Consider the following 23,305-nt stretch of genomic DNA (forward strand, 5'->3'; position numbering starts at 1 on the left):
AATGGCTGCACGATACTGTGAGTACTTCATGCCACTGAATTGTACATTTAGGTCCAATGGTAAATTTTACGTTATGTGTATTCTACCACAGTGAAAAAAAACCAAAATGGGGCAGCCAGATGGCTCAGTTGGTTAGAGTGCATGTTCTTAAGAACAATGTTGCCAGTTTGACTTAAGCATGAGATGGTGGGCTACACCCCCCCCCACCCCCCACAACTAGATTCAAGGCGGTGACTGGACTTGGAGCTGAGCTGAACCCTCCACAAATAAGATTAAAGGACAACTTGACTTGGAGCTGATGGATCCTGGAAAAAACCACATTGTTCCCCCAAAAAAACATTGTTCCCCAATAAAGTTGGGACTGACAGGTAGAACATTCTCCCCATGTGGACTGCTTATAGTTGCTAGCTGTTCTTATTTAGTATCAAATTATGTAAAGTTTAACTTTTTAATAGTTATGACATTAATTACAGCCCCTGATATAAAAAAGTAAAACTACTTAACCCCTCTCTCCCCCCCAAAATATTCCTAGTCAGAGGGTCTGGTTCTTGAGGAATGGGGGGGGCGGAGTAAGGAAGGGAGGATGGGCATTAAACCATGTTACTTTGGAAAAATTTAGACACTGACCATTTTAATTGAGACTACAGCCGATCGTGGGTATCACTTATTTGGAGACTAATTAGCCTTAGGTGAATTTTGCACTATATTTCAAAAATCATGATTCCATGTCTGAACCTTGGACTGTGAGTCCAGCCCAATGCACTCTCCCTGGGAGGCCCCGCCTGAGAGAATATCTGCTGGTGTGTGGGCATTTGGTTGAGTGTTGCCATATGCCAGGTGCTGTGCTGAGCCCTGGTTATACCCTAACTTGTTCAGTCCTCATAGCAACTGTAATGGGGCGGGTACTGTGATTTGTGCCGTTTTGCAGATGAGGACTGAGGCTCAGTCTGGTGAAGTATCTTGTCCATTGTTCCCAGCTAGTTAGGGGTAAGCAGTGAGCAGGAACTTGACCCCAACCCTGCTGGCCCCAGGAACCACGCCTGTACTCCTCTACTCTTCAGCATGCGTGTCTGTCTTGCTCCAATATCTCCAGTGTCACCAGGTAGAGGCTGGGTGGGTGGTACAGGTGTGATGACACAGGTAGGCTCGGTTCTGAAGCCCAGGCTACTGAGCACACGTGACCTCACACTATGACTCCCTGGTCTTCAAACACCGCATGCATCACCAAATCACAGCTTTCGTATGCTGCCTGTATTTTCTATCTTTGGGTATATGTGCTTTAGTTTTAAAAAGCTCCTCAGGCCTTTTACCACCTAAAGCCCTATTGTCTGATCCAAGGATGACCGAGCAGATCTTGAACCAGGTTCTCTGCCTCCTCTCCTTTTACCTCCTCTCAGCCTGGAGGGCAGGCAAGTGTGAGCTTGGCTAGTGGCAGCATACATTTAAAATCCAGTGACTCAAGCAGACATCATAGGATGACCTCTCTGACCTTTTGCCATGGGTATAACCTCTTTACAACTCTTCTCCCAAACAGTCAAAATCATTAATATTCACTAGGCTAGTACTATATGCAAAATGCAAAACACCATGCTATGCATTGTGGGACAGGCTGTAGCTGAGAAAACCAGACCGACACAAATAAAGGGCTAACTTATGAGCAACCAGATGGTGAAGATCACGTCTTATAGGTTTCTGTATTTGGTAGGGTACCCGGTGCCCACTAAATATTTATGAAATGAATGAAATCAACCATTCCAACAAAGATTTCTTGAGCCCTATCAATGTGCTGTGCTACAACGCAGGGGATTCCGTAGAGCACAAAACAGACAAGCGTTTGCCCTCACAGAGCTTGCGACAGGAAGGGAGCTAGGGATAGAGAATAATCATGAGAACAGAAACATAAGCTAATTCCAGTCAGTGATGTGTGAAAAGAGAGGATAAGGAGTGACACAGGAAGTGAGTGGTGGAAGGCTACTGCGGAGAGAATGGCGGAGAAGGCCTCTCCAAAGAGGAGAACTCACAGCTAAGCTCTGAAGGATGAAAAAGAGCCAGCCAATAAAGATGTGGAAAAAGCAGCAGGAGGGCAGAGCAAGTGCAAAGGCCCTGGGGAGAATGCCCTTGACTAGACAGAGCAACAAAAAGGAGTCCATTGCATCTGGAGTGCAGAGCGGGGGGCCAAGTGAGGGATGAACTCAGGGGTCAGATCATGTAGCGCCTTATAGGTCATAGTGAGGAGGGTGATTTTCCTCTGGGTGGGATAAGAGCCTCTGGAGTGTTTTGAGCAGGGGGTGGGGGCATGGTCTGATTGTTTGTTTATTTATTTATTTATTTACTTTTTTGGGAGTGGGGGGGTGGGGAACAGCCACTGTCATTGGTTACACATTGCTTTCATGCTACAATGGCATAGTTGACTCTTTTAAAAAGGGTGCAGCTCACAGTGGCCCATGCAGGGATTGAACCCGCAACCTTGGCATTATCAGCACCGCATTCTAACCAACTGAGCTAACTGGTCACCCCCCTGATTGTTTATTTTTAAAAGGTCTTAGGCTGAAGTTTGTAGAATTAACTGTAGAGGAGTTTAAGAATGGACATGAGGAGACAATTGAAGAGGTTTTTGCATTAATCCAGGAAAAGCTGATGGCGGCTTGGCTGTGGCTGCAGCATGGGAGATGGTTAGAAATGATCAGATTTAAGATGCATTTTAGTGGCAGAACCTCTGGGAACTGCTGATGGTTTGAATGAAAGAATGAAGTAATAACAATCAGAGGCAGCAAAAGAGAAGTACCATCGAATAGAAGGGCTAGTGGTTCTATAGATATTCAAATAAGGAAGGAACAAAATGGCCCAGAGTGGTCCAGGAAGGCTTCACTGAGAAGCGGCTGCCACTGAAAATTACAGCCTAGTAATTTTCAGACAGGCAAGAAGGCAGAGGCATGAGCAAGGGGCCTGTGCCAAGAAGATATCCTGTTTGAAGACTGGGAGGTTACCAGCCTGATCAGATTCCAGGGAAGTCGGGCTATTCATGGCAGCTGGAAAGACTATGGAAGTTATACGCAAACTTAGTTCTTCATGTAATGGGGCTCCATTCAAGGTGTGAGAGCCTCGAAAAGCCTTTTCTCTCCAGTTCCTCTTGGTATAAGGCGGGCAAGTGTAAACCATAGAGACCTACTATGCCAGAGGCTCTCCGGGAGAATATGCAGTGTGGGAAAATGCCTGGTCCTTGCTCAGGTGTGATGGTGCCACATGGGTGGCCCCTGGGGGAGGATGGGTCAGGGAAGCAGAGTGGCCTGGTTCTCAGTGTGCACAACTGGAATTTGTGGCCCTGCTATTGGATTCAGGAGCCCTGCTACTCCTGGGTCCTGGACTTCGGACACAGTGTGTGGTATGGACACTGACTACATAATTCCCTGCTGGGTGCAGAAACAGACACTTATAAGTGGGATTTTCTCCTTTTTCTGCTGAGAAACCACGCCTTCCTGAATGCCAAGGGGAGAGTCAGGTGCCTGGGGAGAAAGCGTTAGCATCCTCTTTGAGCGGGAAAGTAGAGGGATGCAGAGTTCAAGCCATTCATTCATTCATTTGCTGACATGTCTTATGTGCCAGGTACTAAACATGCAGAATTAACGAGACAAAGCCGTTGCCCAAAAGGACCTCACAGTCTAGTCGGGGACCCAGATATGTAAACGGGGTGGCATGTGCTAGGCAAGCAGGCTGCTCACAGCAGAAGGAGATTCAAGGACAACAGGTCATAGAAAGTCCCCCACGAGGCAGCATCCCCAGGAAGCCACATACCTGTCTGCTTTCCTGATTTTTGCTTTTCTCTCTGTCTTCGGGTGATGCTATCTCTTAGGCGTTTAAGGTTTTCCTGGAGAAAAAAAATATAGTTTTGAAAGAATGCATCAGAATTAAGCCCTCCAGGCATTAGAGTTTCTTTCTGGTTTTGTGCTGTTTGCAAGATACATCACATTGCAATACCACCTCCAACATGCAAATGAGGCTGAGTGCATTTGCATCAGCCCCGGAGAAATCCAAGTTCTCTTAGAAGTTGCGCCTGAAGGGAAGACACCTTGTCCACAACACTGTCTTCCCTCTCCTCTGGTTCCCAGCTCCTTCCCAGCCTTAGAACCCACTGCCCTCCTCCCTGTCCACCCCTTAGCCAAGCCAGTCTATTATCTGCTCACAAACACCCCACACACATTCCTGCCTCTGAAACTATGTTTTCACATCATTGTGACCTTGACCTTGAGAGACATCAATTGCTCTCCGTGAATCTGTTCCGGGCCTTCTCCCTAAAGCCTCCCCCATAGTGCTCCAGTCCTTAGTGACTGTCCAAGCCATCTGGCACTGGGCTAAGGATACTGTCTTGCCGTGTGTGTGTGTGTGTGTGTGTGTGTGTGTGTGTTGTCTCTACTGTGAACTCTTGTAGGGCAAGAGACCAGGTCTTGTACCTTTCTGTAATCCTGCAGTCTGGTCTATTACAGTCATTTGATAAATATTGAGTACACATGTGAGCATCAAAATTTGTTGCTATTTTGGTCAATAAACAACTACCTCAAAGTGAAGTGTCTGAGCATTCTCTGGAAAATGTCCCAGGGACTGACATCCAGACACCAGAAGGTTCACATGAGTTGGCCCCAGGAGGCCAGGCCCGGCTGGAAAGGCTGTTTGGGTTGTGACTGTAGCTGAGAGCCTGAGCTTGGTCCAGGAAGCAGCAGAGAAACACAGGAAGTGTGTGTGTGTGTGTGTGTGTGTGTGTGTGTGTGTGTGTTTTAACTTGGGTGTTTTAATAGCTATGATTTGTTTTCTTCATTTAGTCATGTTTCTTGGGAGCTTTCCAAGTTCTTTTTGAGTTCTAAAGCATGATAGCTCTGTGGGAGTCTTGGTACTATCAGTAGAAAGAATGACACTGAAAAGAAAAAAGCTGAAAAGCAAAAGTATAGGGCCACATGCAGAAGGAAGTAGCAGCCACAAAATTAGGGTTTACAGTTGAGTCTTTGTTCCTGAAATCTAGCCACACAACAACCAGGAAAGCCATCCAGCTCTCAGCCTGGGAGCCGTGTAACAGGTACACATAAGCCTTGACTCCCAATGACACTCATAGAAACATTCACAGGCCCAGCCACAGGTGCCCAGTTACAGCCATACGCACGGCAGCTGCGGACCCAAGCTTCCACTGCTGTCTAGAAGAGAAACAACATGAAACACATTCCACCCAGGGTCAGTTACCTGCTGGAAGCGAAAAGACTCAGACCGCTTCTTCTGGTTGAGCTGCCACTCTTTGAAGTGGAGCACAGCCTCATCTACGTTGACAATGCCCAGCTTCACCTGCTCCTGGAGAGTAATAAGCTGCCGCTGGCCTGGCGTTTTCATCCCAGCAAAAGGGTCATATATACTCGACTGGGGCCTGTCCCTCCATGGTCTGACGGGAGGCTCTGGAAAGGATGACAAAACTCAGCTTAACCGCTTGCTCCCCCAAGTGGAGAGCCCACTGGATGAGTGGGGTTAACAAGGCTGGTCATGGGCTCAAGAGGACGTGTCTCAAAAGAACAATTACATGTGGAACCAAAAAGGGGGAGAGATGACATGGAATCAGAGACATTTTAGGGAGATATGAAATCTGCTGATGAGTCAACAAAATCCCCCAAGCCTGGATGTCTGAGAAGCCTTTAGACCAGCCTCTCTCAACCTAGGCACTACTGACATTTTGGACTGGGTAAATCTTTGTTGTTTGGGGGCTGTCTTGTACACTGTAGGATGTTTAGCCTTATCCCTGGCCTCTACCCACTAGATGCCAATAGCACCCCCTTCCTCAGCTGTAACAAGCAAAAAAGTCCTAGGCATTGCCAAATGTCCTGAGGGGCTGGAGGAGAAATCACCCCGAGTTGAGAACCACTGCTGTAGACTAAAATCTACTCCCAGAAGAGAATATACAGGAAAGTCTAGCCAGGATGCTTCTCCTAGCATCACTTCCAGCCCTCTCATCCTCCCTGCTTCTGAGAAGCATGGGGCACAATGATTGTGGCTCCATGGCCATGAAACGCCTGAGGAGACTGGAACACCCATGGAATCATGACCCAAATCCAACATCACCAGGTATAAATTAGGTGCTGGGTCCCAACTGGCTCTCCTTGGGTTGTTCCTGTGCTAACCTGTCCTCCACATCACAAATTCATAGTTCTCTACTTTGGAGCTTCTGGGGAAATACCAAGCCAACCTCTCTGTCCCCCTAGGCTGTGATGACACTAGGTCCTGTGGGAAACAAGCTACTTGCAGATGTGACGGGGCCACCAGGACATGTGAGGACAACTTGACATTTTACTGTTCAATTCATGTAGGGCTATCCTTGATTTTATGTTTCTCCAGCAGGACCCAATTTGGGCATTGTGATTTAGGGAGATGGCAAGAAGGAAAAAGAGAGATGGCTTCCCCAGTGGGTACTGAAAAAGCCTCAAAGAAGTTGATCTATCATTCTTCCCAACCATTTACTCATTTGTCTACACACGCTCACATACCTTTCTCCCAGGTTTACCTCTTCAAGTCTGTCTTTAATTGTATTGAGAGATGAAGTGTGGGGACAAAACAAAATGCATGAGCCAACTAATTCCAATCCCCTACTACCAAAGTCCTTAGGGATGCCTTTGAATGCTTAGATGGTGTCATAACTCCTTTTCAAAAGAATCATCAATGGACTAATACTGAATGCCTCTGTTTAGCACAAGGAAATCAATCAAAAAGAAGAGGGCACTTGTCTCCTCAAACTTCCTTAAGAAGTCTTTTGGTTAAAAAAAAAAAGTTACCCAATGGCAAGCAAATGTCTTTTGAATAAAATTTGAATTAATATATAGTTTAGGATAGACAAGGTAAGTAAATAGCATGGTGGGGCTGTATCATTAGGTAAAGGTTGGATGCTGGGTTGCCCACTTTCATCCTGTCGAGATTGATTTGAACGTTTAGATTGTACTTTTGTCTGCCGTTACAGATACTTTCTAGTATACTAATGTCCTTGGCATGATCAATTTGTACAATATTCAGTCTCCTCTCCCTTTCTCATCTGTACAGGATTCTCATACAATTTCAGCCAAAGCATCTCTTGACCTCTCTGTTTTTTCAATGCTCAGGAGTTGCTGTAACATCTGAAATCACTGAAACATGAACACTTCTACCGCCCGAAAGTTCAGGGCGTACAAACAAAAGCTGAGGACATCTGGCTTACCTTTCCTGATGCTCTCCGAGGAAACGTAGAAATTCCCAGGCCGCTCTTGGCTCTTTTCTGCAAAAACTGTGAAATAAAGAATATTCTAGGTAAAAGCCAAATCACATTTCTTTCTCAAGGGCTTTATAATATTTTATGCATTTACCAAAATCTTGCACAAAAATCACAATCATAACGATCTCACACCTTGGACCGCTGTATGCGGGTCTGTAAATCAAAACTCGAATAGGAGCAACTACTGATCAGAAGCTGCAGGGATTATGCAATGAAGACACCAAACAGGTCAAGTCTCAATCCCAGAAAGACAAAGCCAGCCGGAGGGCATGATTGGCATGCATGAGATCATTAAAGAGAAGGGTGGTGCGAACGAGGACATGGGCTGGATTCCTGAACATCTGAAGGTAGCTGTGGAACCCCTGGAAGCTTGAGAATCAAAGGAAGTCCCACTTAACATGTCCACAAGTGCCATGAGACAGAACTCGGAGTGGTGGAATAGGTACAATGTGTGCATAGCTCCAAAGGGACTTAGATGATGTTGCTCATGAGTGACAGACCCATACAGGCTAATAAGGAAACTGGGAAGTGACAAAGGTCCAGTTAGTGGTAGGACGGCATCGTGGTTAAGGATCCCTGGGTTCTGCACAAGATGCCCTGGATTCAAGTCCTGACTCTGCCACTTATGAACCATAGGACCTCGGACAAGGGGCTTGACTGCTCCTTGACTCAGCTTTCCTACCTGTAGAATGGGGATGATAATAGCCTCTTCCTCGCTGGGTTATTGTGGGCATTACATGAGTTCATACATAGAAAGCACTTAGCATAGTGCCTGGCACATGTAAGTACTCAATGTTTGCTTTTACTATCATCAGTCACATCTAAACCTTGAGATTGATGACAGCAGGACAGCAATACCTGCGCATGCTGGTTAACACAAGTGATGCTAGTACAGTGCTTTACAGTTTATAAAGTAGTTCCTCATGCATTATTTCATCGGACGATCACAATAAGGCTCTGGCAGAGTATTATGTATTATGATACATGCATCAATGTGTGTATATATATATGTGTGTATATATATAATGTATGTATATACATGTTATATATACACATATATATATATAATATGTGTAGTATTATTATACCCATTTTATAGATGAGGAAACTAAAGCTAAAGAGGGTGAAATGACTTACCCAATGTCCCATGCTGTACAGCTGGAAAATGCAAGAACTAGGACATGAACCCTCCAAATCACTGCCCTTTTTGTCATCTTCTGCCTCTCTCCTTCCCTTTGCCTCCCCACAGTTTCTTTGCAAGTCCATCAAGACTCTTTAGGAATCACCTGTGTCCCTTTCCCAACTGCCTCCCCACAATGAGCTCTGCCATCACACCCTCTCCTTCACCCGTCTGCCATTTAGGCATTACCAATGTATATTTGCATGCTTCTTCATTGGGGTTCCCTTAGAAGCAGACCTGGGGACCAGAACACAAGTGCATGTAGTCTATGTGGGAGCTGATGGAGGCGATACAAGGAAGTGAATAAAGCAGTAATGGTGGTTACCAGTAAGTTACCACAGTGGGCAGGCTGGGGCGTTCTGGAAAGCAAGATAGAGGACACACCTCAGAATTCTCCCAGGGGAGGGGCAAGTAAGCCGGGGCGCTCATCCACCAACCCTCACCAGTCATTGGTTGAGAGCTGTGTCCAGGGGTGTTAACCCCCCAACTCTTCCAGCCTGTCCTGAAGGAGGGTAGAGGAGGCTTTAGCTGCCAAAGAAAGCCATCAGGCTAAAAGACACAGGTCCTGACAGGCAGGGTCCAGCCAGTGGACACAGAAACAAAAAGAGGTAGGAGGGTGTGGGCAGAGCACCAATAGTGTCCACTACACACGCCAAAGGGGGTGTTACCCAAGGAGATGGCAAACCAGGAGCCTGACAGCCCTTGGCAATGCAAAATATCCCTCAACTGTATTTCTACTCCATTTAGGGTTGCCAGGTTTAACAAACCAAAACCAAGGCCAAAAAAGGAGTGCAATATTTGCAACATACTTACAATAAAAAATTATTTGCTGATTGTCTAAAATTCATACTTAACTGAGCATCTTGCACTTCATCTGAAGACCTCAGCCCCATTGCCTGGGGCTGTAGATGAGGGTTACCTCCCCCAATTTAGGATCTCTTTTTGCCACACCTTCCACAACCTGCTTATACTGTTAACAATGGAATGAAGGTCAGGCACACCTGACCTTCATTACAAGTACTCTTACAGTACTTGTAATCATATTAATACAATCAAGTCCTGAAAGACAGTGAAACTGACAATGCTATCAGTATCTAATTGATGCCCCAGGGACCATTAGGAAGAAGTCAAAACCCAATTCTCACCAATTCTTATTAATATAGGTAAGTAGACAGCCTAGCATAGTGGCTAAAAGCCAGGGTTGTGAAGTCAGAGTCCCTGAGTGCTAATCCTGGCTCTGCTATACGGTAATCAAATGATCTCTTCAAGCCTCCATTTTCCTCATCTGTAAAATGGGGATGATAATGGTCCTTATCTAATAGATTATTGTAAAGATTAAATGATATGTTCCAGATAGAGCATTCTTGGTGTATTTCAATAAATGTTAGCTATTAAAAATTAATAATAATAATAACAAGAAGAAGAGTTTCAGGAGACAGAAATTGAGCAGGGTTCTTGCATTCTGGAGTAGAGGGAAACCTTGTTCACCTCTGTCTTCATACTGCATATGAATGCCTCCAGGAAGGCCAGACTGAATCTGATCATTGCTTCTCGCCTAGCTCCAGAATCTTCCCCAAGCTCTGACTGTCTCCTCGGGTTGGCTGGAGACCATGCAGAAAGGGATAGTCTCTGAGCAATGGGCCAGAAGTTGGAAGACCCAGGGAATTCCTGCTGAGCAGCTCTGAGGACCCCGCTGGGCATCACTCCCTGCCGTACTTGCCTTTAGAAATGTATGGTTCATTGTCAGGCAGCTGGTGAGCGCCAGGAGCACTGGCCTCTGGCCTGGGCACTGGGACCGGGGGCCTATTGGCCAAGTCTATGGAAAGGGCCTCGTCGTCATCCACTGTGTGATAAACATCGTCCGGACCAAGAGATTGCAGCTCCTTCTCCAAACTGGCCAGTCCCACGTTGTTGCCTAGAAACATAGCAAAAGGTGACGGAAAGCGGTGAATGGGGACCCTGCGCAAAGCAACTGAGGAAACACTGATGTCACCTTCATTTGCCCCCATCAATGCAGCAAAAGGAAGTGAGCCCTAGGCTGCATCATCTCAGTTTTCCTGCTGGGATTCAGTTATTCATCCCACTGGACTTGAAACAACCCCTTGGGGACTGGGCAGCCGTGTGAGGGAGGCCCGGGGTCCTCACCACCAATGGCTCCAGCATCAAAACCCAAACCCTTCCTATGGATGTCCTTTGTGCCTGGCACTGTTTGAAGTGTTATCACCCATATTATCTCCTACGATTGCATAACAACGCTGTGGAGTAACTACAACCATGATTTTTATTTCGCAAATAAAGAAACTGGGGACTTGGAAATATAAATTACCTGCCCAGAGTCACTTAGAGCCAGACTGGCACCCAAGAAAGCTGGCCCCAGAGCTTGCGCTCTTAACCAGCACGTTATGCTGCTTCTTTTGCAACCTTTGTTCCCAGTCTGCTCCCCACCGACCAGAAAGATTGAGAACTGAAGCTTACCCCACCCTCTGCCCCTGGAGTCCCACAGCCTTCAGGTTTTCTCTGCCTCCTGCCTGGCGACAGGCTGAAATGCTCTGTGCTGAGACCCAATCAGTGACCTCTGGGCTTTGGGAATCTCAGCACACTTGGTTGGGTATGCCATCCGCCCCTCGCACATGCGAGCTGTGTGACTTTGGGCATGTTATATAACCTCTCTGAGCCTGATTTCCCTCTGAGAGCTACTCACAGGAGTACTATGAGGACAAAATAAGACAATAAAGGGAAGGCACCCAGCTCAATATCTGCACATGGTAGGTGTTTTCCTTTCCCTTCCTTCTCCCTAGCACCATTCAATCAACAAATCTTTATTAAATACCTATTTGAGACACGGGAATGAATAAAGCATGGGCCTTCCTCCTACAGGATTTCCAATCCAGTATTTATTAGGAATTTTTTCATTGCATCTTCTAAGCTGTGGGGAAACCGCTCTTGGCTTCCCTGTGTCCTGGGTCCAGAGGACTCACCAGGCTGGTCCCAACACATCAGGACGTCCTGAGTCCCAAGGCTCTGCCCTCAGAGACGTTTCCAATGAATGGAAAAGCCCTCATCTGTTCACCTTTGAACATTTGGTACAAAGGGATGACAAAGTTCTGGGGAGGCTTGTCTTATGCTAACAGAATGAAGTGTCCTGGGAGAGCAGCCTGCTACCTACAGGGTGACAGTGATTCCCACAGTGCCTGTCCCTCGTGTACATAGTACTTAATTCTGCCCTTATAGTGTGAAAACGGTCACAGACAATACTAAATGAATGGGTGTGGTGTGTTTCAATAAAACTTCATTTACAAAAACAGGCAGCTGGCCAGGCTGTAGTTTATCTGCAATTGCTTACAATTTTTCTTTGCACTTCACTGTCAAAACTACTTTTTCCATCCTGAGTCCTATCCTCTTAGCACCCCCCTTTCTATACCTGTTTGAGCAACAGACACTGCCATAAATTACAAATGACTGAACAGTGTTAAGAAATTACCCATACAATTTAACATCTCCCACCTTTGAAACATTCCATAACAAGAAGAAGAACAACAACAATAAAAATCTTTATTGCTGTTTTATGCCTGGCCCTGCTCTGAGGTGTAATGTACAATAACTCATTTAATTCTCACAACATACATCTCATTTTACAACTGAGGAAACTAAGACGCAGAGTTGAGAAACGTGTCCAAGGTTTTCCAGCTAATTAAGGGAAGAATTGAGTACAAATCAGAGACCATGTTCTTAGCCACTATGAAATATAGCCTCAATTAATAAGTGTTATGTATATTCCCTTATATTCTCCTCCTTCACCAGAAAGTAAAGTCTCTTTTTTTTAAATTATTTTTTATTGTGAAATACACATTTTTTATAATAGTAAAGTCTCTTGAGGGCACTGACTGTATCTTATTTTTCTTTGTGTCCCCTCAACCCAAGATCCAGAATAGTGCTTTGCTCATAGTAGGTACTCAATCAATTTTGGTTAAATAAAAATAAACATGTGCATTTAAAAAGAGGTTTTGCTGAAGGTAATCTGTTTATGCAAATGAGTGGTAGAAACTTCTGAACTCCCTGTAACAATTTGATGGAGGGCTTATGGGCTATTCAGTACCTTCAGTCACACCATATTCCATGTACATGGCAGCCCATTCCTTGAGTGGAGCAACCCTGGAACAAGGCAATGTCTTACATTTGTTTTTCTTTCCCTGCTCACAGCTACAACTTACCTTCTAAAAACTTGCGGATCATAGAGTCCTTAGTGGTCCTAGAGAAAGCATCTCCAGGGATTGGGTTAGATGTACTGGCCTGAAGCATTTCAACATCTAGAAGGAAAAGGAGGGTAACAGGTTATAAGTTGTTCTTCCAAACAGGCAAGGAGATTTTAGAGATGGATATACAAGTTTTGACAAATCAAGAGATCTTGAACTAAAAGATTCAAGAATTCATTAATCCATCCATCTACCCATCCACCCATCTATCCATCGATGCATCTATCCGTCCATCCATTCATCCATCCATCTATCCATCCATCCATCCATCCATCCATCCATCCATCCATCCATCCATCCATCCATGCACTCAGTAAGGATACCCAGTAAGTGTAAAGTATAAAGGAGAGCAACATTCACAACCCTCAGGCCCTTTCCTGGACCATAGGACTCAAAAAAGTATGAATGTAGTTTGAAGTTGAAGAGTAGACAATCTGGCGAATTTATACTCTTGGGAAATGTGATATTTAACTGGTCCCCAAAGATCAAAGTATTAAGGAAACAGTATATCTGTGTACAATGATTAAATTCAAATCTTTTTTTCCTTCAAAGTATACTACTCAACTTCAAACTACATATTCTGCCTAAGCAAATGAGTCCCCAGTGATGGTGTGATATGACTTAGTGAATACAACCTCTTGATAATATCAAAGCTCTACTCTTAACACAAGGCTGATATTTTGTTCCCCAAACGCGTGCTTCAGAGTCATCAAGTAATGGGGCACTGCTAGTTACTCGGCATTGAGCAGAAACTGCTGTGGTAATTGAATGGTTTTCACACACAGTTTTGGTCTCCATAGGTTTATGCTTAACAGTGAAAGCCAAAGGTCAATGTGCTCCCTCCTTATATATAACCAATTACATGGGTGACCTAAAAATCGACTTCTTGCTGTTTTTCAGATGGTATTATTATAATTCTGAGATGGTACTATGTTGACAGAAGTGGCTCCAACACATTCTTTTAAACTGTTGCATAATGTTCCATTGTTTAAATTAACCACAATTTATCTATTGTTTGTTGTTCCTTCTTACAATTATTTTTTTTGCTGTTATTAGTAAACAATGTCACAGTTACATATATTGAAATTAAACCCATTCTTTCAAATTCAAATGAACGTATCTAGACCTTTTGATATGGTGGTCCAAGAAGGGTCCTGAGGGTTGTGAATGAGGCATGGACTTTGGTATCCTAGAGGCCTGGGTTCAAGTCCTGGCTCTGACTCTTACTAGCACTGCATCCTTGGGCAATTTACCTGATATTACTGAGCTTCTATATCTCCATCTGTAAAGTGGGGATAAATAACAGTACCTACCTCATAGGAGGATTGTATAAGCCAACTGTGACAATGCTTATAAAATGCTTACCAACAGTTCTAGGCACTAAATATTAATGGATATCATTATCATTATATTTGGGTAACCTAGATAGCATATTGGTTTTCTATTGCTGATGTAACAAACTACCACAGACTTCGTGGCTTCAAACAACATACATTTATTATCTTACAGTTCTGTAGTTCAGAAATCTGAAATGGGTCTCACTGGGCTAAAATCAAGGTTTGGGCAGGACTACATTCCTTTCTGGGGACGCTGGGGGAGGGTCTGTCTTCTTGCCCTTTCCAGCTTCTAGAAGCCACTTCACTCCATGGTACTAGGGCCCTCTTCCTCCATCTCCAGAGCCAGTGACGTCAGGCTGAAAGGTTGGCAGAACTGAGTCTTACTCATGGTGCCATCTCTGGTCTGTCTGCTGATTCCTTCTTCCACTTTTAAGGACTCTGTGATTATACCGGGCCCACCCCCCCAATAATCCAGGATGTTCCCCTTAAGGCCAGCTCCGTAGCAACCTTAATTCCATCTGCAACTTTAATCCCCCTTCGCCACATAATCAAGCATATTCACAGATCAGGAACAATATTCTGCCGACCACAAATGGGACCAAATAGCAGTACAGTCAGCCTGCGACGAATTTCCTTTCTACGCTGGGCTGGTGAGGGGAGCAGGGCACAGGGATGAGGGCACACTCAGGCAAGCCCGTCGTGTCCACACATGGACTCAGCAGTCCTGCCCTGATGTGGGGCACTGGCCTCCACTGAGTCCCCAGATATGTGCTACCTGAAATAAAGTTACCTAAAAATGATGTTCTTTCCATTTATATTTTAAATAAAATCACTGTTTTTATACTGAATGGAAAGTAAACATCTTTGAATTAGACCAGGAACAGCAAATACATATTATACATTGGCCTCCATGTCCCTGTTCTGTACTCAAGGTGAACATCATCAATCAATCACAGCATTCTTTCTGGCCTCAGAACCCTTCTCAACACAGCTCCGCAGGCACTTGATACCAGTGAAGTGAGACTGGCCCATGAAATGATTTTTAAAACATTATTGCCATACTTATATTATTAATAGCAGTTAAGTTCTAGTAGCGGCAGATACTACTTTAGTAATATTAAGGAAAAGAAAAAGTTCCTCATTGTTTGGAGCTAGTGAGTGATGAGACCCTCTCAGATTCTAAATTTGACAATCCGATGTATACATACAAACCAGGCACACACTGAGTAACACACGAGTGACCGAAAAACACAGAAAATTCTGGAGGTGAAGAGACTAAGGACCATTTTGTGAAGTAAAGCAGAACAATAAAGCCTTGCGTTCCTGGATGCTCAGGGTTTGTACTTCAGATTCCAAGCACTTAACCTGCACCACCTGTCAGTTAAAAAACCCCTGAAATGCAGTGAAGCCTGCTGGTCTAAGCAGCAAGTGCAAAGTTCTTTGGTTTCAGTGGAGAGAAAAAAACAAGGAGACTGAGGCCACAGTCTTCTCTGGGAAGAGGCAGCTGCAGAGTTACACTATACCTTATTTAAGGAGTCAGGCAGAAAGAACCCATTTCTGGGAAGAAAGAAGCTTGAACAGATGAGAGAAAGCCCAGGCAGGCACTTAATTAGGGAGTGAGTCAGGAGCAGTAATGAATTTGTGAAGAAGCCCACATGATACGCCCCATGGGACAGAAATCTAGATCACTTACTGCAGTGGAAACTCCATCCAGATTATGTGTTGTTAATTTAATATAAAACCTAATCTGAGTACATAATACAGTAAAATGTCAGCTACTGAGAGGCTATTCTTCTGAAAAGGCTTTCAAACCCTGAAAGCAGGCCAAAAGAATTTTTTTCAGCAAGTATATTTGCGGCCAAAAAAGAGCCTCAGAGCCAGGAGCAGCATGATCAGACCGTTGAAGGTAACCTGAAACCTGATTGGTTCTCCTGGCATTCCGGTGGGATGGATGCTTTGATTGACCATGTCAGTGAGAATGTCCAACCTTCCATACCTTAATGGAGAAGTAATGGGAGCGGGAGAGAGAGACAGAGAGAGGAGAGAGAGTCACACACACGAAAGAGAGACAGAAAGAGAGAGGAGGGGTGGGGAGTTGGGGTACGGGAGAGATAGAGCGATAGAGGGAAAAAAACAGAGAGAGACAGAGACAGAGACAGAGACAGAATGGCAGTGTGAAATGAAAGGGGCTGATTGGCAATGAAGAAAAAGGGGCTAAGAAGGAAAGGGTTAGGAGACGCAAGTTACATTTTGTGGATTTCTTATGCAGACAACAAATGCCTCAATACAGTACCCCTGGCAAGCACACAGACCCTCTGCCCTGTAGAAATCAGTCTACGGGATGAGTTCATGGTGGGGTCCAGGGGGTACCATGACTTGCTAAGTCACACACTCTCCCCTCCCCCGCTTCTCCCCATCTGTAGCTGCCACCAAGTCCTTTCCTCCATGGCACTGTCACGGTTTGTAGTTATATATTCAGTGAGTATTTCTGTTTCGTGTCCACCTCTCCTGCTAGAAGAGAAGCTCTGGAAGGCAGGGGTCATGCCAGCTTGTTCACTGACTCGTGGTCACCTGGCACGTGACTTAAACACACAAGGAGTTGGGTAAATATTGTTGAATGAATGAATGTGTGAATAAACCAACTAATGAGGAATAAACAAATAAATACCTGGCATGGAGGTGTTTGGATTTTGTGACAGATCTGGGCATTTCCCCAGCTGAGAAAAGAGAAGGGTAACTCAGGCAGCAGGAGCAGCACAAGCAAATGCACGGAGAGGAAAGAAAAGGCAGTCTGGAGCAGCGAGGAGCTAGTACCCCCCTGAGATGTCCCACACTCCCTCGGGGCCATCTAATAGGTCTCATTACCGTCTCTCAGGAAAGCGAAGTCTAGCAATGGAACATTAGCAAACTAGTCCACACCACAGAATCTAGGACTGCGTCTTATTTTCTGGCACTCTCGAATTCCAGAAACAGTTGAACACCTACTGTGTACAGCGCTGTGGATGGTACATGCCTCCTAACTGAGGCAGGAGCGAGTAACCAGAGAAACGTGTACGTAAGCAGAGTGCACAGTGATCTGCATGCAGTGCCCAGAGGAAAGTGTGACCCACAGCTGTGCAGGTCCAGAGGGGAGCAAGGTCGTTGCTCATGGTGGGGATTTTATCTTATTAACTTTAAAACGTTCAATCCAACATGCTTTCACTAGGTGCCTATGTCCCCAACAGTTCTTGTACATCTGGTGGGACAAAAAGCAGTAGAAGTCAGGAAGTGCCCTGAGCCTCCCTTTGCCCTGCTGGGTCAGTTTGAGCCCTGGACAGGGCAGGAATAGCTCTGCCTGAAAGCGAGTTCCTTGCTGGTAAGACCTCATGCCTTGCCCCCAGCCTCATTGCCCCTAAAGCATTTCTCGGCTCGACTAGCCAGCGTCTTCCCACACTGGGAAGCAGGAGGATGGCAGAGCCTCAGTGGTCACAGGCAGGGACACGCTGACACAAAAGGGTGCAGGCAGGGAAGGCAGCATGATCCCAGAAGCAAATCGGTAACTTGACAAATGCTCCTTCCGCTGGGCTCAGACCTGACCTGGCTGAGCTGCAGGACCCTTTACTGTGCCCAACTGTGCCCCCAGCTCGGAGGAAACCCAGCTCGCAGAAAGGGACCATAATCAGAGAGCTCAGGTGAAGAAAACACCGCTGGAGATGATCTGTTACAAAGACACCAGTTACCAAGGAGGTTGCTAAGGGCTAAGTCAGCTCTCCGTCATACACAAACTTGAGCCCCGGAACTGGGTGGAGGGAGCAGGGGTGCAACAGAGAAATTCAAGGCAGGAGTCATCTGAAGCAGAGCAGCCTTTGGTCTGGGATGGATTCGAGTGACTCGTGTGTTTACAGTTTCTAGTAGGAGATATTACACCTTTCCGTTTTTGCTCCTTTCTCCTACAGAAGAAAGACAAGCCTCTGAGATATTTAAGCAAAACTCAATCCACAAGTGGATTACCTTGGAAACAGCTGGACAAGGGCCTCCCAGAAATGGCTCCTGAGGCCTCAGTACCCAGGGCCTCAGGGAAGTGATCAGACACTGGGGGAGGCTTTCCACATGAAATAGAGCCACCAGGTCCATGGTATCTTTCTCTGAGCGCAAGGTCAGAGGTAAAAGAACTAAATGAGAATAAGATTAGGAGATTGTGAAAACACCCAAAGAGAGGTGTGCCTTGATTTTTTTATTTAGTGTTTGCATAAGCCTTAATCAAGACATTTATTTCTTATATAGGAAGGTGAGGACAGTGATGGTTTAAATGTGTGCGATCTTGAACAAAATACTCTCAAGAAAATTGGGAGCAAAGTTGAAAGTCTGATAACAAAGGCATGTAGTTGCCACCTGATGGCAGCATATCTAAACTGAAGAACAAGAGTATGAGGGTTGTGTGTGCGTGTGCATGTGTGTGTTTGTATGTGCATTCACACCAGTTCGGGGTAAGGAAAGCTTGGAATGGAATCGTAAAATCTCAGAGTCACAACCCAACGCTGCTCGCAAGCCCCCTTCATTCAACACTGGGAGTTTCCCTGACAACCTTCCTATTTAATGGTTGTCTCGGATTCCCTTTGAAGAAGGCCTCGTCACTCTCCCTTATCCAAACTCAAGTCAGAAAGAGGCACATTTGTCCCCACAGATTAGGTGGCCTCCAAAGCAGTGGTAAAAAGCTGGCCTAAAGTGTGCACTCCATGTTTGTCCTGAGAGCAAGTGAATGAAATGAGTGAGGGAGTGAGGGAGTGAACACTATATTCCTTAACATGTTTATTTTCAGCCCCTAGGGTCGCTAGGGTTGAATGCTGACATAGGTGGCACTAATAAACTCAGCGATTTAGACATTTAGAAATAGTTCTTGCCTAAGTGTCCACCCCAGGACTGGCAAATGCAGACCCCAGAAGAAGGGCAGGTTAGGAGAGTCCACTGTCGCAGTGAGGGAGCAGACTTTCCCCCTGAGAATCTGCAGGCCCAGATTTCTGACCCAGCTTTCCCTTGATGGGACTTAAATAAGTTACTGAATCTTGGAGCCTTGGTTCTGTCCCCTGGAAAATAGAGATGATTCTATCTACCAAGCCCAAGGATGATCTGAGGAGATAACAGATATAAAAACTATCTGTTGACTTGAAACAACTCGCAGATGTCCCAAGTTACTAATGTGTTGGGTCATGTTGAAAATATGGATCTTAGATTTATCAGTTTGTCCTCCTTACTTATGAACTAAGCTGCCTTCTCCCCTAGATAGTCATTGGTAGTAAAATGAATGGTTCTTCCCCAGGTATAAGTTGTTGCTGCTTCTGGGCCAATCAGTGAGTGGTCATTCTCAAGATTAAACCACAGAGCCGGAAACACACATCAAATCATGTTTACAATCAGAAAATTCAGTTTATATGAACTGGCAAATGAAAAATGCACTGGGTTTCTGGTCCCCAACCCTAAAGCAGCCAAATTCTACAGCCTCTACTTCAGTGGCTTCCTTCTAGTTCCATGGCAACCGGAGTCCCCCCAACCCCAGGTAACTTTCCAAGTGGCCAACTGGTCACAAACCAGGCCGGCTCCATGGCATTCCACCCCCTTGGGAAGTGCTGGAGAGGCTCACTGTTCCCACTATGAGGAGTGATGGGATGGCTGCCTTTCGCATTCCCTGCGGCTTGCCCCTGATGTGGTGGGGGAATTGCATATGGTGGAGCACCCGGGGAGATAACAGGTGCTAAGCCTCTCTGTCAACTGTCTGTCAGTAAAGTCGGGGATTCTACAATTGTTCAACTGTCCCACAATAAGGGCACAAGGGCAGATTAATGACTGGTCTCTGGCTTCTCAAGTGGGTACCAGTTACTTTCCAAATGTTCTTTTGTGAAGGGGTCTCTGTTCCAGATTGGAAAGGACTGTGTCTTGGCCCCCCCTTGTCTCCCCAATACCCAGGAGAGGTAGATGCTCCAGAAATGCTTGTTGGGTACATGGATGTGCAAGGGTAGGGGGCGGCAGAGGCTGCTGTGTGAGCTAATGCCTGGGCTGCAGAAAGAGGAAGTAGGACTCCCGCTGCTAGAGAGTTTTTCTAAAAGAAACCAGGACTAAAATTCGTGGTGCTAGATGGAAATTTCTGGCACAGAATAAAGAATATAGTCCTACAGACAGAGAGACCTGGGTTCAAATCTGAGCTCTATTACTTACTAGCTGTGAGACTTTGGGAAAGTTGCGGAACCTCTTTGTGCCTCAGTTTCCTCATTTGTAAAGTCCAGGTTAATAAAAGCATCATTGTATCATTGCTTTAAGGATTTAGTGAGGTAGAGAATTTGGATGGTGGGGATGGTACCTTCTCCCCTCACCTCCCTGCTGGGTCACAGCTCTTTCAGGAAGAGCTTCCACCAGAGCTTCCAGTCCTCCCAGTTAGGTGCTGGAAGACAGCGTCTACCGCTTTCCCTCTTTCTCCCTACTCCCTCAGAAGAGCAGCCAATCTGACTGGCAAGCACCTAACAACCACTGGACCACACCTTCCAGGTGCTGGGGCTGCAATGTCAAAGGTGCTGTTGGTGTCAGGACACCTCTGGCACCCTGACGTGCCCACACTTCCTTTTCCAAGGCACCATCTCGGTGCCTGCTTTTCCATTCATGGATGGGAAAATCAGGCCCACCTCCCTGTGGGCCCAGGGTCCGGCTGTCTTCTTCTTGGGCTGCAAGTTGACAATACTCAATCTAGTCAGAAAGCCCTCCATCAATACAGCTTAATGTTGATGGGCATTCTGCCTTGTCTTTCTTGAATCTATTAATTAGACCAGAGGGAAGGAGAGCTAAGTCTTAGGCAGTTTCAGAGGGCTTAGCATTTGATAGCAAATGGTGGTAACGTATCAAGAAGGCTCTTGGAGGGCCCACCACGTGGCCCTCCTGCTTCAACCTTGATATATGCACTGAAATACAACAGAACTTAGGCCTGTGGTTCTCAAGGGGCACAGCACTGCCCTCTAGGGGCAGGTTGGAAAATCTATGAGGGTGTTTTGGGTTGCCACCCAGATGGAGGGACTCTGCTGGCATTTAGCAGGACAAGAGAGAAAGATGCTAGACACCCTGCACTGTGCCGGACAGCCCTGCACAATGAAGTGTTTCATGTCCCTCATGGCTTTTAAATATCTCCCTAGACATACAAATAGATAAAAAACTGCTTATGATACAAATTTATACATATGTGTATGTTTATACATCTCTGTGTATATGTATAGGTATGTGTGTATATGTTTTAATTTAGTATCAGTAGGTACAAAGAAAAATATGGACAAATATAATTACCAAACTATTATAAGTGCTATATTGGTTGGGTGGGTAGGGTCATGTGGAATTTTTAATTACTCAATTATGTATTTCCAGTTCGTTTCAAATTTTTGTAAGAATGTACTGCTTTTGCTATTGGGAGAAAAAAAAACCAATATAACCAAAAATGAGCAAAATTTGTTAAGCAATTTACAAGAAAAATCATGTCTTAGAAATATGATATTTTAGGAATAAGTCTATTCTATTTAACCCAATAAAATCAGGTTACCATTTAAAAAACAACCTGCTTATAATTTTTTGAGCCTAGAAACTAAACTACTTCATATATAAATACAACTTGTATCTCTGCATGGTTTTAATATACACTGAATTTTCCAGGAGTTCAGTTACCATGAAAATGGAGAGGAGAGTGTAAAGAACTGTTTACCATTTAGGAAAATCCAGGCACTGATGCCAACGTTATTGGTGGGACCTAAGTCCCCAACACAACAGACATGTGTCAGTCAGCATTTGAGGCCATGATCTTGGCAGTGATTCTGAGTGCAGATGTCTGCATCTGACTATTTCATTGTGTTCTCATGTACAGGCATGCCAGAAAATTTCCTTTCCTTTTTTCATATGAGTTCCCTTTCACATTTATAGTTCTCTTTTATACTTCAGTTAGGGTGTATTTTTTTTTTCTAAACATTTCATACGTACCGTGTTTCCCCGAAAATAAGACCCAGCATGATTTTTTAGGATGCTTGTAATATAAGCCCTACCCCAAACATAAGCCCCAGTTAAGATCATCAGCCAGACATGACTAATTGAATAAATGCAGATTTTTGTACATGAGTAAATGAATAAATATAGACTGTTGGAGCAAAAATTAATATAAGACCCGGTCTTATTTTTGGGGAAACACGGTAGGTAGGTTAGATTATATATAAATCTCATGGTCAGCATAGTAAAGGGGGCATGGCAAAGTGTTTGCTATAAAAAAGGCCTGTTGGGACTCACAGGGTTGAAAACCATTGATTTAGCTTCTCGGATCACAAGTCAATGTCTTCATCAGCTCTGACTTCTAGGCCCTTGCTTAAACTTTCCAGTCACACAGTAGTCACAGCAGAGGAAGTTTGGAGAAGGATTCTGCTTGTCACAGCACATGGTGACAGACCTAACTTTGTGTAAAACAGGATCTTTATCTCTCAGGGGTAACGTGGGGTTAAGTAGGGACTTCCCCCTTTCTACCCTCCCCCCCTCCCCGCCACACACACACACACACACACACACACACACACACACACACACACACACACACACACACACACACCAGAATGAGGAAAGCTGTCAGCAAAAAGATGGAAGCAGAACTGGGCTGTGCTACTTACAGAGGTCTTCAGTGGCAGCTGGGACGAAGGCAGCCATGGACTCGTAGAGCTCCTCATCACACCCGGGGTTGAGGGAGCATTTCATGAGCAGGTCTGTGGAAAGGTGGGCCATGGACTCATACACAGAGTCAGCCTCCTCCCCTTGCATCAGTTCCTCTTTAATGTGACTCTTCAGCATGTCCACAGTTTCCTGAAAGACGATAGGACCTATAGGTACACTGAGACACCCTGGCTTTCTGGGTAAAGTTAGGCCCCTGAATGGGCCTGGGACAGGCAAAGTAAAGGTTCTCCGTGTGTGTGTACATCTATATTTCCCACCAGACTGAACGCTCCATAAGGCCGGGCTCCAAGTCTCTTTGTGTTTGTTTTACGTATTTTGTTTCTTACCCAAACTCTAAGCAGAGTCACGCACACAGGAGACACTTGATAAACGTCCAATGACCAGAAGATACAAATTTTCAACTTTCTCACGAGCACTTACTATGTGTCACGTACGATGCTAGGCATTTGCCTACACATTGTATGTCACTGTTTCCACCAGGGCTTGAGAAAGGTGTAATATTCCCTAGTTCACAGACGAGAACACCAAAGCTCAGGAAAACCTAGTGCCTTCCTCA

At 45.2% G+C, this 23,305-nt stretch overlaps 1 protein-coding gene across 1 annotated transcript in view; it reads right to left on the bottom strand.

Annotated features, from left to right (window-relative positions):
• PIK3AP1 (phosphoinositide-3-kinase adaptor protein 1) overlaps positions 1–23,305 on the bottom strand; it is a gene marked incomplete at its 5' end in the record, with an annotated part of 110,624 nt that overhangs the window by 6,353 nt on the left and 80,966 nt on the right. Inside the window, 6 exons of the mRNA XM_019639005.1 lie at positions 3,793–3,865; positions 5,227–5,432; positions 7,214–7,279; positions 10,168–10,362; positions 12,659–12,754; positions 22,689–22,878. Of these exons, the coding sequence (XP_019494550.1) occupies positions 3,793–3,865; positions 5,227–5,432; positions 7,214–7,279; positions 10,168–10,362; positions 12,659–12,754; positions 22,689–22,878 (826 nt within the window). The remainder of the gene's footprint in view (positions 1–3,792; positions 3,866–5,226; positions 5,433–7,213; positions 7,280–10,167; positions 10,363–12,658; positions 12,755–22,688; positions 22,879–23,305) is intronic.

The sequence above is a fragment of the Hipposideros armiger genome, unplaced genomic scaffold (assembly GCF_001890085.2).
Source record: "Hipposideros armiger isolate ML-2016 unplaced genomic scaffold, ASM189008v1 scaffold_42, whole genome shotgun sequence".
Classification (NCBI taxonomy): domain Eukaryota; kingdom Metazoa; phylum Chordata; class Mammalia; order Chiroptera; family Hipposideridae; genus Hipposideros; species Hipposideros armiger.